The 18,725-nt window shown below is 42.0% G+C and overlaps 1 protein-coding gene across 1 annotated transcript in view; it reads left to right on the top strand.

The window, feature by feature from the left end:
- Positions 1-18,725, top strand: part of NCAPG2 (non-SMC condensin II complex subunit G2) — a 111,374-nt gene that overhangs the window by 30,024 nt on the left and 62,625 nt on the right. Inside the window, exons 7-11 of the mRNA XM_075922741.2 lie at positions 3,901-3,995; positions 7,539-7,608; positions 10,770-10,856; positions 14,900-14,995; positions 17,561-17,686. Of these exons, the coding sequence (XP_075778856.1) occupies positions 3,901-3,995; positions 7,539-7,608; positions 10,770-10,856; positions 14,900-14,995; positions 17,561-17,686 (474 nt within the window). The remainder of the gene's footprint in view (positions 1-3,900; positions 3,996-7,538; positions 7,609-10,769; positions 10,857-14,899; positions 14,996-17,560; positions 17,687-18,725) is intronic.

Below are 18,725 nucleotides of genomic sequence, written 5' to 3' on the forward strand. Positions count from 1 at the left end.
TTCTAGGCCCTTCCCTGATTGGCGAGGACTTTGTGCAGGCTCCCTCCAGTTTGCTTCAGCCCCTTCTGCCAGAGTGGGGCAACCTCGCCACTACAGTCTGCATTAGCTCAGATTGCTAACACTTTGTGATCAAGCAACGTCTCCATGAAGAAGATCAGAGGGACCAACTTAAGGAGCGTGCCTGGGCCCTTATTGGCTCTGCTGGTGTGGGCACTGCTAGAGATAGAAACCTCACAGGTAGCCACTGCCACAGAGTGAGTGTTCCTTGCTGGAATTGGCCTAATTTTTCATCTACATATTCATCAGTTATAGGCGTTCAAGGGGAAATCTTACTCGCTTCAAAGGATTCCAGAGAGAGATATTATCTCTTCTATGGATCCAGGGGACTGGTAGGTCACTCTCAACTTGAAGGACACACATTTTCATATTGCAGCCTTTCTGGGACACAGGAGGTTCCTATGATTCATTGTGAGCCACAGGCATTGCCAATGTACAGTGTTCAAGTTGTCAGCGGCCCCTCAGATGTAGATGAAATGCATGGCAGTTGTTGCAGCTTTCCTGAGGAAATAAGGGATTGAGGTGTACTTTACCTTGATGACTGGCTGATCAGAGGTCAATCCAAGGCTCACATGGAGGCAGATGTGGAGTTAATGCAGTTAACTTTCCAGGCTCGGAGGCTGTTGATGAACACATGACAATCTATCCTTTCCTTGATTCAAGAAATACAATTAATCAGGATAGTCCTTGACTTGACCCAGGCCAGAGCCTTTGTCATGGAAAACCTGTTCAGAGTTCTAGGAGTGCTCATGGAGAACCTTAAGAATCACCCCATCACCACAGCAAAAAACAGTGTAAAGCTCTTGGGCATATAGTATCATGCACCTATGTGGTACAAAACATGAAACTATGGCTCATGGCTCCCCAGACCTGACTGACATTGGTATATTCACCCAGCAAACAGCATCTGGACAAGGCGATCTCACTTTTCCTGTCAATGATTTCTACCCTTCTTTGGTGGCTAGACTTGTAGACAGTATGTTTAGTAGTCACATTCTTGAGGTCCCAGATGTCAATGTGTTTTGTCACAGATGTGTTGGCAATGAGATGAGGAGCTCACTTGAGACCTTGATTGAAGGCTTCAGGACTGGTTAGTGGACTATCTCTGCAGATGGTTCCAGCCATCATAAGTGGTACGTTGACCTGTACGTTGTGAGTGTCATTTTCCAGTGGACCTGTTCACAACAGGAAGCCTTCTGTTCCTTCCTAAGCTACAGCCTAAGTTCACTCAAAGATACCTTTCTCCTCCCTTTGGATGCACTGTTCCTCTTATACGCAGGGTTTTGCTGAAGGTCAGAAGGGACAGGACGTGTCTTACCCTGATAGCCCTGGCCTACATGTGTGTCACTGATTCTCCACCTTCTTGGATCTGTCAGTGGACATGCCAATCAGCCTGCCTGCATTTCTGGCTTGATTCTCAGGTCCATGACAAACTGTCATTCAAACTTTGAGTCTCTTCATCTCACTGTGTGAAAGCTCCCTAGCTGAACTCCACAGAAATGGCATGCTCTGAGCCCGTTGGGGAGATGCTTTTAGGGAACAAGAGACCATTCAGTAGAGCAGGGATGGGGAACCTCTTTTAATTGGGGGCCACACACCAGTGAGAAAAATCAGTTGGGTGCCAAGGCTTGGAGCTGACAGTACTCACGGTCCAGTCCGCATGGGGCACCGAGACTAAGGGTTGCTCGTGCTTGCGTTCCAGCCCTGTGGAGTGGGAGAGGGAGCAGGGAGGCACTGAGGCTCACCATGGACCAGATCCAAGCAATTTTGGGCTGGATCTGACCCACAGGCCAAAGAGTCACCACTCCTGCACTAGAGTTACTGATCTGGTGAAGAGATTCTCTATCTACTCAGCACAAAAGGGCATCTTGCCTACTCAGTCAACGCTGCCCTTTATTCTAGATTATGTTCTATACGTGAAACAGCAAAACCTAATTATCCTCTATTAGGATCCATCTAGTACTGATATCTGCCTCTTGCCAATGGGTGAATGGTTGATTGGTATTCTCTGACACAATCTGTGATTGTTTTCTTGGGGGGTTGGTGCAGCTAAGCCCACCGGTATGCAAGCCATTTACTTCCAGGGACCTCAACTTGGTGTGGGAAAGGCCACAAGGCGCCCTTACCTGCCTATATGAACTGTTGGTAACATGCTGTCTACTTGCCCTGGAAGGTGGCCCTCCTGGTTGCCATTATTTCTTCCAGAAGGGTCTCAGAAGTCAGAGCTCTTACTGTAGAACCTCCACACGTGGTCAGTTTCAAGGAAAAGGTTCAGATGCAGTCACACCCAGCCTCCCTGCCAAAGGTGGTCTCACAACTCCATAGGTAGCAGGATATCTTCCTTCTAGTCTTCTATCCAAACCGCATGATAACAAGGAGGAACAGAAACTCCAGTCACTGGATTTTAGGCATGCAGTAATGTTTTACAAAGAAAGGACTAAATCTTTTCGGAAATCAGTAGAGCCCTGTGCAGATACCAAACTTATATCTGAGGATATGAAGTGGGTATTTGGCTTGCACTCATCTTAATTAATGCAATCTAAGGCAGTGGAAGCTGTCCAGGTGGGCACGGCTGAGGGTGATACAGCCACACCAGAGGAACTGCCTGCATGGTGTGCTGACTCCTTTGAGCAATCGCCAGACATGTGGGTTGCTTTCAGTGCTGCCATTTCCAGTAAAGGCCTGCAGCTCCTCAGATATATGCTTCATAACTGCAAATATCCACCTCTGTGGATATATGCTTCACAACTGCAGATTACCATTGAAGACAGAATGAAATGCCATCCAGTCTCGACTCAGAGAATTTCATCATCGATCACTTCCTGTATCCACTTGTGAAGGTCTAGGCTTCTCCACTGACAGCACATTTTACAAGAGCTCGAGTATTGGAAGTGGCATTTATGAGACAAATTCCAATTCAGGATGTTTGTAGAGTAGCATCGTGGTTGTCAGTCTACTTTTTTGTCCCATTACACCAAGGCTATGCAACACTTGGACCGCAAGTGGGAGCCTTTGAACTTGGCCTCCACTGGAGACATGCTCCACAATGGCGAGTCAATATAATGGTCTTCTGTTGATATGCATTTTAGTAGTTAAATTCCTGGACTGTCATTGCTCATTAAAAGAGCTGTTATATGGGTGGAAATGTGGTAAATATTGCATTTTATTAATATCAGCAGAACTGACTGAAATGGGTCCTGTGTTATGTAGTCTTGCATTAATCTTTGTATTCTTGCTTGTCAGTGTGAAATAAGCTATTCGCATATATTTGCAAATATATTTGCATGTACATGTAACCACACTTAAAAGTTTTGGTCCTCAGCATGTGCTGTGAGTATCATTGTGGCCCCCTGGGCTTCCAAAGTTGAGGAGCTACGCATCATCCAGCAAGCTAGAGACAAAGGTTTTGGCTGAGCAGTGTTAAGACAGTGTGTCAGTGAACTCTGAACCTTCCACTGTGCAAGTGTTTGGGTGTCACTTACATTGGAATGGATATGAGGAAGCACTTGAAGAAACGGTTAAGTTTCCATTAACAGTTCTTTGAGATGTGTTGCTCATATTCCTTCCAAAACTGCTCTGCCTCATCTTCTGTTGGAGTTTGCCCTAAATACTTGCACTATGAGAGCATAACTCCAGGGGGTACCAGAGCTGACTGAACAGATACCACTTAGGGAAAACTTTCCAGTGATTGAAGTGAGCACATACCTACATTGGAATGGACATGAGGAACACATCTTGAGGAACTGCATTTATGGAATGCTAATAACAATTTTTTACAGTTAACTTGATATGTATCTTAAATTGATTCCTGGGCTGAGCTTATTTCTATATTTTCCTTAACAGGGAAGAAGATTTCTGAGTTTTCTGCTGAGCTGGAATGTAAACTTCATTAAAATGATCCATGGGACTATTAAAAACCAGTTGCAGTGTTTTTCAAAGTATGTATCAGTTACAGTGATTACCATTATAAATACTGGCCAAACCTTGCTTTCAGTTTTCAGAGATGGAACACCTAGCTTATGGACGAAATACACCTAAATGAAAAGAGAAGTTTCTACAAATATATTGAATAATTTCCATGTTGCTTCAGAAGCTCAGTATATCTTGTCTATGCAGTAGATGCTGCTTAATAGCAATTCTGATAATAACTTCTGGCTTATTAGCAACATGTTGCCAGGAGCCAATCCTGTTCCATTGACTTCAGTATTAATGGGATTCAAATGTTGGGAATCTTATATAAAATACTAGTGGGAGTTACCCGGCATTGCTTGGGAAAGTGGAGGAACAAAATTTAGAAAAACAGTAGTCCATTATCGTTTTTTGAATGGTAGAAAAGTTGCACTGAGTTCTATAGGGATTAAAATATATATTAAAAAAGTATAAAACAACCAATTTTACATGTTCTCATAAAAAACTTTATTGTAAACTATATTTTTTATTTCATTATTCTTAACAAATATGTACAAATGTTTTCCACTTCCAACTCTTGAACACGCAACATAGAGTTGTCCATGTGAAAAGTAAGATGTCTTCAAATCAATTCTAACTACTTTAAGTGACTGTCCTTGTGCTTTGTCAGTATACGTTGTTGAAATATAATTTGACAGTTGATATAACTGAGGTGAGGAGCCTAAGGGGTGGGATGGGGAAGGGAGCTGCAAGCCTGTCACCAGCGTCCAAGCCCGCCCTCCGCTTTCTTGTCCCTTCACCGACCTTAGTGAGTGACTGTCCTCGTGGCTTGCCCCAGGAAGCCTCTTCTCCTAGTACTGCCAACTCTGTGCAGCCCTGGGGATAGGCATTGGTGTCTCATCTCTTCCCTCCCACAGTACCTTAAAATCTTCTTCTGGATAAAAGGTTATCCCATGCAAAGTTAGCTCTTTTAGTGTCCAAGTTTTTAGCGCACAAATATACAAACATTCTCCTTTATATATTAGATTGACAACTTTTTGACATGTTCCATGGTTGCAGCCTTGCCAGCTTGCATGCAGCTGAGAGGAGAAGCTGTGGGCCTGGCAGCTACAGGAAGAGGTTTATGCAGCCCGGATAGCAGGGATTTCCATGGGGGATCAGGAATACTGGCGGGCCACATCACTGCATAGTATCTCTCTATGTTTTCTCCTGGTTCTGCCCTTTCCTATCCCTGTGGGTCTGGGCTTGGCACATCTAGCTTCCTTCCATGACTATAGCTCTTCAAATCTGTCTGCTGGGCTGCAGCTAGCAAAAAAGTCATGGGATGTGGTGTTCCTGGTTACAGCTCAACAAACTTCCCTGCAGTTGCTCAGCTGGTAGTCTCCTCTCCCAGCTACAGGCAGATTTTCTAGGCTTCAGAAAAAAGTACTGTATGCTTGGCAGTAGCCCCACAAACCTAGAGATGTAGTCAGGGCAGGAAGTTCTGAGATGTGCTATTTACCATATCTAAGTAGGTTTGTAGGGCTGCATCCAGGAAGGCATGTCCTAGTGCTTCTTTCCTTGGCTGCAGCCCTGCAAGTCTGCCGTACACTTAGTAGCTGCCTACTGATAATGGCAACTAAGAGGCAGTTAATAAGTTAAATGTACTATATCAAGATGCATAGTATTTTTCAAGTGAAGACTACCATTAACTTCAATAAGGTTGTGCATAGGGTTCTGCCTCTGAGGAGTAAGTTGCAGGGTTGGAGTCTAAGTGCCTCATCTGTGGATGAAGAATGGTTTGTTTGTTTGTTTAGTATTGATTTTTTTTCTTTTTTAGCGATCTAAAAATGCAAGGACTCTCATATTTTACAAACGAATCAACTAATAGTTTAACTGGAAGCGGGGGGGGGGGGCATTTTTGGGGTTGGGATAAGAAGACCCATGTGAAAAAGTCAGGTATTACACACACAAGTGAGAAACAAAAAACAAACAAACAAAATCCCAACAAAACAAAACCCCTTCACTGACATGGCCCCCAACTGAGAAATAGAAAAAATGACATTCACCTTATTCATGCAACTCAGGGCGCCAGGATTTCCCTGGCACTCCAGTCTGGTGGGGAGGGGAGATGCCGAGGCTCAGACCCCTTCCCCCCTAGGGCAAAATTAACTTTTTCAGGGGCCTAGGGTTGGTAGATTTTGTGGGGGAGGGCCAAAATGAGGGGTTCAGTCTGCAGGAAGGAGTTGCTGGGGAGTGGCATGAGGGGTGCAGTGTCTGGGTGGGAGGTGGGTGCAGGAGTGGGGTGGGAGTGTGGGGTCTTGTTAGGAGGTGGGGTGGTTTGTTGGGGGGGAAGTTAGGTTACAGTGGGAGTGCAGGGTCTGGGCAGGAGGGTAGGGCACATGAGAGAGGAATGGGGTCTGGGTGGGAGGTGGAATTTTAGGAAGGAGTTGGGGATACAGGGTTATATAAATGCATCACTTCTCTCACTATCTGAAATATACTAAGACTATTATGATTGTGATAGAAATGTAGCCGTCTTAGTCTGGTGTAGCTGAAACAAAATACAGGATTATGTAGCACTTTAAAGAATAACAAGATGGTTTATTAGATGATGAGCTTTCATGGGCCAGATCTGAGGAAGTGGGTCTGGCCCACGAAAGCTCATCATCTAATAAACCATCTTGTTAGTCTTTAAAGTGCTACATAATCCTGTATTTTATTATGATTGCGTTTTTATTGTAGTTGTTATTTCATTAATATAAGACTATAGCATGTATGCTGTGAAAGCATCCTGCACAATACTGTGTAATATTCCAGTATTGCATATATTGGACTTTAATCATTTCAAAACTGCATTTTTTTGAAAACATGCCCTTAATTTTTTTAAAATAACAGGTAATATATAATACAGGTTGGTCCTCCCTGATCCAGCACCGTTTGGACCTGACAGGTCCTGAACGAGGGAGTTTGGACCAGGAGAGGTCTGGGAGGAGGGGTGCTAGCTTCCCCACTGAGCTGCTCTCCCTAGCCATCTGGCACTGTTCCCTTGGCCACCTGGCTGTGGCAGCCTTTCCAGTGCTTGTGAGCGCCACTGGCCCTGCTGGCTTGCTCTGCTCTCAGCCACCAGCAACCTCTGCGCTGGGGTTCACTAGTCCAGCAACATCTGTGGTTCAATGTTGCTGGACCAGAGTCTCCTAGACCATAGAAGTTCAACCTCTACCAGCAATAATATTCAGTGGATGCTTGGTTTTTTTTTCTTTAACAACAAAATTATTTTTATATTTTATTTATATATATATATATATATATATATATATATATATATATATATATATATATATATATATAAAATTTTAATGGAGGTTTCCTTTGAAATCTGTAAGTGAGTAAACTTTTTATATTCTTCTGTTGAGGTATTAATTACTAAAATAGCTTTCAGGTTTTTCCTGGTTTTAAACACTATGTTAAAGGAGAGAATGTGTAATACCCTCAATACCTCTTGCAACTCAACAGCAAGAAACATTCACTTTTTATGAAATATTTACTCTAAACAAGTTTGATATATGTTTTCCCTCAATTTATTAATACAGATCTCTGATGGCATACATTGCAGAAATTTATTTCAGGGCATGGAAGAAGTCTTCAGGAGAGATCTTAGAGGTACTTACTCTACTTTGAACTTGCTATTAAAATTAGTTCATCTAAAGATTCTTTGAAATTGATCCAGCTACAAGATTAAGGAATTGTTTTCCTTTTGATAATTGTATAGCTCTATACCCAACTTTATACAAAGTTACTCCCTTCAGCTTTGGCCTCTAGGTCTGGTGCTTTATTTGGGAGAGCAGTTTTCTACAAATACTCCTCTGACCCATCTCCTGGGTACCACTTCTGCTTAATCTCCTGTCTTTAGAAGTAATACTGGAAGGAGAAAAGATGATTAATTCACTGTTTGTTATTCTTTGATCTAATTGCCCATTCAAATTCAGATAGCATGTCCATTTTCTCTATTTTCTCAATCTTTTGTGTTATAGTCCTAATTTAGTGGAAAGAATTGAAGGCCATGCCCCCTTTATGCTGGGGAGTTATATCTGCATGTGCATAGCAGGGATATGAACAGGTAACCAATTAACCGCTTCCACAGTAAGCATTGCCCTTAAGAGGTGATGCTTACTAGGTAACTCTTAATTGTTACCCGGGAGCAATCCATAGTCTGCCGCTGGCAGAGGGCTGATGGGTCCCAGCCCATGTGGGGTGCAGAGGGGAGTGGAAATGGTAGAGTTGGGGGGAGGGGCAGGGTGGCTGCCAGCTCCCAGCCTGCGCAAGCCTGCTGATTCCCAGCCCATGAGCTCCTATGGGCTGGCAGCCAACAGCGCTCCCCCCGTCCCCCATCCGTGGGGTGGGAGCCTGCAGTACTGGAGCATCCACTGCACACAGTGCAAAGGTCACTCCAGCCCGGGTGAGGGGTGCCCTCCACACCAGTAGGTTGGAACTTCTGCCTGCCTGCCCCCCATTAAATCAGTTAACCATTAAATTTAACATTTAACCTGTTAACTAATTAAATGGGATTTTACTTACCTAGTACATGGTAGGGATGTTAAATTTAGATTAATAGGGATTTCCATCAACTATTTGATAAGTCTCTAAGGGTGCCTCCACTTTTGAACTGTAGCAAGAACCCTACGGGGCTCCTCCGCTGGCCTTATGCTCCCTGCGGCACCTGAGCTCACAGTAGGGTAGCTCTCAATCCCGCCTCTTCAGCCTCAGGTCCCACCCATCCCTCTTGCTGGATTTTGGAGCTTTCCTCCGCACCATCTTGCCCAGGAACACAGCAGAAAAAATCTTGTTTGGGCTGGTTAATGGTTTTATGTATGAGTGTCTTTTAATGACTTAATAAACCACATGCATATACCATTCATTTCACTAAATAAATATTCTAATTGAAAAAAATAATTTGTGTTCTAAAGTGCTCCTGTGTTTCAAGGAGTTTCAAAAAGTTAATCATTGGATATTTTAGCAGCTTCCTTCAAGAAGTAGCTTTAAATGCCTAATAACCTATCTCTTTACAACTGGTTTTGATAAAAATATCTAGATGCCATTTTATAGTCAAATGCGAGAATCTTTTGTAACTCATAAAACCTAACTGAATATGCTTAGAGTGGATGAGAGGGACTTAGATACTGTTTCATGGATCATAGGTCTGGAAGGGACCTCAAAGTCATTCAGTTTCGTCCCCTGCACTCACGGCAGGTCTGAGTATTAATTTTCAGTGCCTTATACCTTTGCATGAAAGTGATGTGTGCTCTACAAAACTAAAATGATCAATTATTCACTTGAAAATGTTACATTAGTGACACACGCAATTTTCTTCCTCCTCCCTTTGGGCTTTTCTATAACATCTCTTAATACAATCTGTGGCACAGTTGTTTCTGGAATAGTAGTACTTAAGGGGGGGGATAAAACATGTGACCTTCCGCCTGAGGCCCCGCCCCTTTCGCCCAAGGCAAAATTTCAGAAGCCTCTTCTGACTAAAGAATCGGAGAAAGGTAGCGCAATTTGCGTATCTTTTGCCGAAAAAAAGTGGTAGTCTAGACATAGCCTCAGAAATCTTGATTCCAAGTTCTGAGCATAGGTATACTCTTAAATCCATTTTTCAAACTCTGTTCACTCCAGACATTCCTTGACCTCTTGTTCAGGTCTCAGTGTCTCCCTCTATCTTCCTCCTCCCTACACTCACATTGCTATTCCTTTTCTTATTTCTTATTGCTTGGGCACCAGCAGGGGGAAGAGCCATGTTCTCTTTTCCTGTGCTAAGCACCCTGACACAGCCTTTGACGGATGAAAGAACAATCACAGGGAAAGTTAACTGATCTCTGTAGTCCTGAGTTTGATCATGTAAATATGGAAAAAAATAGCTCAAAGTTTTTGCTTTTATTTTATTTCATTTTTCCTGTGAATTTCAGCATTTATTACTACAATCACAAAAAACAAGTAAATGTCAATGGGGAAAAATATTCAGTTTTTTTCTGAGTAAATATCGGGGTTTGTTTTGGTGGAAAGACAGATAGGTGAACCTTTTAATCAGTAGAAGAATGCTTTGATTAATGGAATTCAACGTGATTTCCAGCAAAACTGACATAGAACTCAAATCATAATGTCCTCTCTGAGTTTAAGAAAATACATCTCTAATTCCTAAATAAAATTATTCATCTGAATAAATAGTTTACTTTTACAGACTTACCGGTAGACCTATTATCTTATAAATATTTACATTTAATGTGTGGGCTACACTGTTTGCAGCACATACTCAACTTCATCCTTTGCTCCTATTTTTTTTAATGTTGGATACTTTGTATTCTGAAATTTTTGTTTTGTTCCCATTTTAGTGTGTCAGATCTTTAAAACATTAACTGCAAACAGCGTGAAATAGGTTTGAGATTAATCTGTATGTTCAGACGCTCATACAGAGCTTACATGTGTGCCTGCTTTTGTGTATCTTCTAGTCTAATACATACCCTGTTTAAACAGGCAGCTTTGATGTATTATCGTAATACATATATCTCATGTAACATCTTGTATTTTCCTAATAAAACAAGCTTTTAAATTTATTTGAATGATATAAAAGGAAGATAAAAATTTTAAAAAGAATAATACTTTTGTTAAATATGGATTTTTTTCTATTAACATCTGTTTAAACCAAAAATGAAAGAGCTTCGGTATAAGCAACTGAAAGCAGTATTAAAATATACAGTATCAAACATTAAGTAAAATCACTATCTGTGCTGCCTATAATCTGTAGTTTGTAATGCATTTTTTTACTTTAGATTCTTGAGGTAAATTGCATTCAGGATTTCATGCATCATGGAATTCATCTTCCTCGAAGTTCTCCAGTGCATCCTAAAGTGAGAGAGGTATGTTACTATAAAACATGACATTAAGTACTAGCAAATTATATTTTGTAAAGTCATTTTCAATATCTAATTACAGTAGTATGAGAATTCTCTATTTTTACACTATTCTTAATACAGATATAGTTATTTGATTCTGAAAGTCTACTAATTAGGTTTTGCTAACTTGAACAAGTTATGGGGCTCACTCATACAAATTTAGCTTGGGTTCAAGATAAAAAAGAAGGATTATACACAACTTAATATACATTTGTTCAATTCCATATTAAACTAAAATCTGTTTTAAAAGTTTTTACACACTTTCCTGCATTATTTTGAAACTAAGTATTGTGTCTTATGTAAAAGCATAGTGACCTCGACTAGAAAGTAAGACACACTGCTACTTTATTTGATGAGTGAAATGAAAAGGTAGATAATAGAGATAGTGGAAAATTAGATTCTAACGTTCATTATTCGGTAATCTTTCATGGGAAAGATTTTTTTTCTCTCGTGACTTTATTGTCCCCTGTTTTTAAAATTGCATTGTTAGGTGTGCCCATCACATGTAAATTGTTTTTAAGAAGTCAGCTTTAAAAACCATTAGTTCCCAGCTGAATGCCAATACAGCTTTTTAGAGGTATAGTTACGTGCTGCTGTTCTTAAGGGAATTTTTTACCTCTTGTTGTGCAGACATAGCCTATTTTATTGCCATAGGTTGTCATGGTGTCTGGCAGCCCATGCTCTTCATGTCTGTTCATTGTGCTAGTAAAAACTGCTTCTTGAAGAGGATTCATATTTCCCAAATCAGCTCTTGCTTCTCATTCACAACTAAGTTTATATTGTGGGACAGTGTTGTAGTCATGAAAATAGATCCTTCTTTGAAATTACAGGGAGACCACTCCCTCCTTCTAGCAGTTGTGAATTGAAGTTCTGTGCATGGCAACTTAATAAGAACTCCATTCCTGAGAGAGCTAACCACTCATGGTCAGTTCAGTGTGGTGTGGGTGTTTGTGTTTTTGGGGAGGAGTAGCAGGGGGAATTCAATAGGGTAATGCTTTGGAAAAGCCCAGCTGCTAGACTTTTACCACCTTCCTCTAACGCGGGGATGGGCAAGATACATCTTGCAGGCTGGATCCAGCATGCCAAGCTCTTTGATCTGGCCCATGGCCTGCCCTACCACACTCCTGCCCCCAAGCCATTTGAGATGAAAAACCATCACATGCTTCTTCATGAGGCATCCTTGGGGGTGCTCCACATTAGGTGCTGAGCGTTGCAGCACCTCTCGACGGATTTTTCTCTAGCAGTGCATTGGGGGCTGCTCATATGTGGTGCACACAGGCCTCCTGCGGGACCACTAGTGGGAACTCGATTATACAGCCCTCAACAACATATTCAGCCGATGGGGCTTCCCATACATAGACCTATTCGCCACCAGAGCCAACAAAAATGCCTAATGTATTGCTCCAGGGAAGGCATGCAGAAACAGTCCCTCAGGGATGCTCTCATTCTAACATGGAACTCACCCCTTGATTATGCCTTCCCCCCATTTCCCCTCCTCAACAGAGTCCTGATAAAGACACTGAGGGACAAAGCAAAAATCATCCTCCTTGCACCTTGTTGGCCTCACCAACTGTGGTTTCCCCTCCTACACAGGATGGCATGACATCACCCAATCACGTTTCTAAGCAATCCAAACATTCTATACCAACCGGGAATCACGTTTCCTCACCCTCAGTTCCCGACACTCCATCTCAAGGTGTGGTACCTTGATGGTTCACGGGCATAGAACTTTGTTGCCAGCAGGTGAGTGATGTTCTATTACAAAGCAGGGCTTCTGCAACAAGAAAAACATACATTAATAAATGGACCTGATTCACTCACTGGGCGACCTCCCGTAATATACCACCACAAGATGTACCACTCCCTGCAATTTTAGAATATTTGCTACACCTCAAACAATCACAGCTCTCTCTCAGTTGCATCAGAGTACACTTGGCAGCGATTACGACCTTCTATGTACCAGTGGAGGACACCACAGTGTTCGCACACCTGATAACCAAGCGATTTCTAAAAAGTCTACAGGCTCTATACCCAGATGCTGCAGTCCCTTGAGAACCATGGGACTTGCACATAGTATTAACAACATTCACAAAGCCACCATTTGAACCTATGGCTACATACTCTCTAACTCATTTAACATCAAAGACGGCTTTCTTGGTGGCAATAACCTCAGCTCATAGAGTGAGCGAGATGGCAGCCCTCATGGCTAAATCAACCTTTACCATCTTTTTCCAAAGACAAAGTCTCCATGCGACCACATCCTAAGTTTTTATCTAAGGTGCACTCCTCTTTCCACTTAAATCAAACGATATACTTACCAGTATTCTTTCCAAAGCCTCATGCTAATGCTTTTGAAGCACAGGTGCACACCCTAGATGTCAGAAAGGCACTTTCCTTCTATATCCATAGAACTAAACCTTTCACATCGTCTCCACAACTCTTCATCTCCATTGCAGATCACAGCAAGGGAAAACAAATATTGTCACAGAGATTATCACATTGGATTTCAGAATTCATTGCTACATGCTATTTGCTAAATGACTTCCCTCCGCCGGTTCCAATCCGAGCACACTCCACAAGAGCGGTTGACACTTCCATCACTTACCTGAGGAAAGTTCCCGTGGACAACATATGTGCAGCAGCCACATGGACATCAGAAAACACTTTCGCAAAACATTATGCACTTGCCTCGGGACCTCTCCAGCATACTAAACTAGCAAAAGCTGTATTACATACCTACCTCTGGAAATTTCCACTACATGCATCTGACAAAGTGGATCTTTGCCCACGAAACCTTATGCTCCAATACATCTGTTAGTCTATAAGGTGCTATAGGACTCCTTGCTGCTTTTGCAGATCCAGACTAACATGGCTACCCCTCTGATACTAGTTCTTACCATTTAGGAGTTCTTGAACAAACAGATGGACAGACAGACTCACTCACTTTCAGACAAACTCTCTAAAGTATACAGATTAAGGAACAGCTGAGGACCTCGGTATTAAAGGCACTGATAGGTTTTTTTATCTTGTATCTTGTGTGGAGTGAAAATGTCCTCTTCTGACTAATGATGTTAAGTATTAAGTAAATGACTAATCGTGTACTTGATACAATTTTTATAGGGTACACAAGTAAGACAATAAGGGACTGCTGGGGCTCTGCAATTTAAATGTAGTAGGAACCGCATGTGTAGGCAGCCCAGCTTCTACTACATTTAAACTGCAGAGCCCTAACAGGACTAGGTCTGGGTCCCAGTGTGAGCCAGGACTGCTTCAGTCCCTGCTCGGGCTGCGTTGAGACCACTGTGGCTCTGTCTTTCAAAATGTAATAAGAGCTGCTGTGCCTTCGCCTTCCCCATACTGCAAAGACAGTGCTCTTACGCCAGCTCCCCCCAGTTCCTTCTCCCCCCACACTGCCTCTGATATAGAGGCAGTGGTGGTGGGGGGGGGGGGTAAGGGAATACAAGTAGTCGACTCGACTACCCTCTTTACATCCTTACTTCTGATCAAGGCATGTCTCAATTCCTTTAATAATAATTTACAATGATAATGTATTTGGAGGACACCAACTACTAAGTAATGTTCCTTTTTATAAAGAATATAAAGGGGAATTTGTGCCTCCCATTTATGCTTCTTCATCACTAAAAGTGCAGTCTTTCTCCTCCTCTCTCAAAAAATTATCAATAATAAAGATAAAATGGAGCTGAGAAAAAGGCATTCTTGCCATTATTTTTACTTTTCTAATTGTACTTCTGGGTAGCTTTGAGCTAGTGAGAGAAAATAACTGTTTCTGCTTTTCCTATTTTAAAATGAAAAGACTTTAATGCATAGACTAGCTTGACCTAACAAACTGCACAGACGTGATTCAAAATTTTTTGTATTTTATATACTAAAATATCATTTTTCTTTTTAAAAGACTTAGTGAAATAAAACAATCTACCTTTCTCAAATGTATTGAACCTAGCACATGAAATGTATTTCATGCATTAACATTGGTGTTGCCTTGACAGTTGCTGAGTTACTTTCACAAACAAAGTAAAGTTCGTCAGGGGGTTGAAGAAATGCTGTATAGATTGTATCAACCTATCCTTTGGAGAGCATTAAAGGTAATTCTTCTTTACGGGATTTTCTCAATTTGCAGTTGGTGTAACATATTGATTTTTTTTCCTTTTTAAAATGTCATGGTTTTTATAAATAGTTGTCTTAAAAACAAAATGTCTATGAAAATGGGTCCTGCATAAGTAGGAACTTAATTTCATCCAAAGTGGCTTTAAAGTATGTAGACGTAAAAGAATGTGGTCTCATATAATTGTGTTGTGTATATACATTTGTGTACTGTGCTCATCACTGGAGGGGTTGCGATTGCTCTGGAGGATAGGGTCATAATTCAAAATGATCTGGACAAATTGAGGAAATGGTCTGAGGTAAACAGGATGAAGTTTAATGAAGACAAATGCAAAGTGCTCCACTTAGGAAGGAACAATCAGTTTCACACATACAGAATGGGAAGCGACTGTCTAGGAAGGAGTATGGCAGAAAAGGATCTAGGGGTTATAGTGGACCACAAGTTGAATATGAGTCAGCAGTGTGATGCCGTTGCAAAGAAAGCAAACATGATTCTGGGATGCATTAACAGGTGTGTTATGAGCAAGACACGAGAAGTCATTCTTCCACTCTAATCTGTGCTGGTTAGGCCTCAATTGGAGTATTGTGTTCAGTTCTGGGCACCACATTTCAAGAAAGATGTGGAGAAACTGGAGAAGGTCCAGAGAAGAGCAACGAGAATAATTAAAGGTCTGGAGAACATGACCTATGAAGGAAGGCTGAAAGAATTGAAAAGAGAAGATTGAGGGGGGACATGATAGCCGTTTTCAGGTATCTAAAAGGGTGTCATAAGGAGAAGGGAGAAAACTTGTTCATCTTGGCCTCTGAGGATAGAACAAGAAGCAATGGGCTTAAACTGCAGCAAGGGAGGTTTAGGTTGGACGTTAGGAAAAAGTTCCTAACTGTCAGGGTGGTCAAAGACTGGAATGAATTGCCCAGGGAATCCCCATCTGTGGAGATATTTAAGAGTAGGTTAGATAAATGTCTATCAGGGATGGTCTAGACAGTATTTGGTCCTGCCATGAGGGCAGGGGACTGGACTCGATGACCTCTCGAGGTCCCTTCCAGTCCTAGTATTCTATGATTTACTGTAGGGAGAGACTGGCAGTGGGGAAAAAGATCCACAAGTGGGTAGGCATTGGGGTAAAGCTTCAAATCCCTGCAGCGGGAGCGGGAGCCTTCATCTGCTGTAGTAAAGGGAGGGGTGGTGAGTCAGAAACACAAGAAGAATTGCTTTTTGCCTCCCGAGGCCCTGGAGGTTGAGTGTGAGACTGCCCTTGAGTTTCCCACCACCTGTGTCCTGCGGCTTCTGGGCGTGAAGGACATGGAAGTGGGTGAGTAGGGAAAGCTATTCTGTACAGGGAATGGGGGAGGTAGGATCCTTCTCCAGGCTCTTGCCAGGCTCTCCATTACAGCTGTCAAGGATAAAAAGATATTCTTCTGATGCTTCGTTTGCAGTTACCTGCACACTATCCTGTCTTGCTACTCTATCTTCTCCGGGAACATATTCCTCCACTACATTTGCTCCTTAAACATGTCTTGTCTTGTCTGTTTTCACCAGAGTATGTATATGAGCTGGATAGCTGCTGGAGCCCAGGGAGTACATAGCAAGCTAAGTTGCCTGCTGTTCCTGCTGAAATGAAAAGTTACAAGGGCACATGTTATAGGGTTCCTCTGTGTCTTTGAAGACAATATGCTCTGATAACTCAATTTACATCTAATCTAGAATTTACTGGTTGGGCAGAGCTTTGAAATGTAGAAGTTATGCCTTGCTTAAAAATTAGAATTTCTGTTTGATTAAAAGTACTGAACTTATAGTGGTGTGTAGTAAGTTCAGTCCTGTGTGCGAGCGCCCCATGGTGGCTAAAGGGGTCTTGCAGAATTTAAGTCACCTGTCTATGGGCGAGTCAAAGTTCAGTCCTTGGCCAAGGTTCAAACCTTTTCTTTTATGCCCTTGCTTGGGTGTGGTTTGCAGGAAGTTGGGGGGGGGGGACCCAGGCCCACCCACTCCTCTGGGTCCCGGCCCAGGGACCCTATATGTAGCAATTACCTGCCAAGTTTCAAGGGCAGTAATTGTGAACATGTACCTGGGCCACTTCCCTGGGATGCCTTTTTCATCCAGCCCTTCTCTAGGGGCTTGTTGCTGAATTCCTCTTGTCCGGGATTCTGCAGAGTTGCCGCTGGCTAGCCTTTAGCTGCAGGATCTAGCTCCGCTCAGTTCTGAGGGCCTAGCTTCCACTTGGAGCTGTCCACAATTCTAGCATTCCCCAGTCAGCCCAGAGGTCTGCCTGAGTTGAGCCCCAGGAAGGAACTGACTGGCCTTAGCTAGCAGCTCCTTAAATAGCAGCCTGCTGTACCCTGATTGGCTTCAGTGAAGGTTGCCCCTCTACCCTGCTCAGAGGACCTCTCCACCGCTCCTGCTGTTGGCCAGGGTGCTGAAAGGCCTCCAATGGGGAGGTCGGGCTTTGTCCTCCCCATCACAGATAATTTGAAAAATATTTGTCAGATAAGTTTTAATAAAAAGTACCAATTTTATGAACAATTCCTTTCTTTCTCCATTGTAACAGGCTAGAAACTCAGAAGTTCGATCAAATGCAGCATTATTATTTGTTGAAGCATTTCCTATTCGTGATCCCCATTTTAACAATGAGGATATGGATAATGAAATTCAAAGACAGTTTGAAGAACTTTTTGTAAGTTTTCATGAAGACAAAATGTGCAAACAATGTTATAAAATTTACTTGGGATTAAGACCATTTGACACACATGTACTATAATTAATGGAGTAAGGAGATTGAGAGTGTTATCCACAGGAAAGAGTGAAGAAATGTGCAATTAGATTCAATTAATCTTGTGCATGTGCTGGTATTGCGTAGAATAGTGATGTTTTGGAAAGGGATCTTAAATACTCATGATGTGACGGTTTACATGAATTGAGCTACAAGTTTGATATAAACATACTAAGAGAGCTCTTAGGAAAGCCAGATAACACTGCTTGCAGACATTCATAACATATTTACTCAGGATACAATGCGGGGAGGGAGGGTCTGCGCTTAATTACTTTGTGGTACAACAGCTAAAAATGTGCAATGAATGCCTAATCTTAAATATCTGCAGCTCTTATGATGGAGTGACTAAACAGAAGTATGAAGGAGATTAGAATTAATATAATGAATTAGAAAGGTGAGTTTATTCCTCAAGTAGTGTTTTATTCTGTTTGGGAAAACATACTTTTGTATTGACAAGAATAAATATTTGATCACTGAAGATCCAGCTTTCAAGGTTGTTGCCTCATAAATACTGGACAGTGAGAGTTAACAATTAGGTGCATAAAGATATAACCTTGGGGGTAAGATTTTCAAGTGTCTTAAGTGATTTTCATGCCCACATCTCATTGATTTTCAGTTCTGAATTTTGGAAATCCTACTCTAAGGGTGGTGTTTTTTTTAAATCATCACAAATATTTGTACCTTAATTTTGTTTTCTAGCTAAAAACTTGTTTAATACAGGTTGAACCTTTCTAGTCTGGCATGCTCTGATCTGGTAAAATCTGTGCGCTGGCATGATTTTGGTTAGCTGGATGTCCATTTATGAAGGGTGTGGCCATTTCCTACGGTCCCATAAAATGTGTTTACAACCACTAGCCCTGGCTCTCGGTGTTCTGTGCTGATACTTAGCTCTAATTTACTCCTGAATGTCTATGAGTGTTGGCAATGCTGCTAGACAATATTG

This window comes from Pelodiscus sinensis, chromosome 2 (genome assembly GCF_052426305.1).
Source record: "Pelodiscus sinensis isolate ZL-2025 chromosome 2, ASM5242630v1, whole genome shotgun sequence".
NCBI classification, from domain to species: Eukaryota; Metazoa; Chordata; order Testudines; family Trionychidae; genus Pelodiscus; species Pelodiscus sinensis.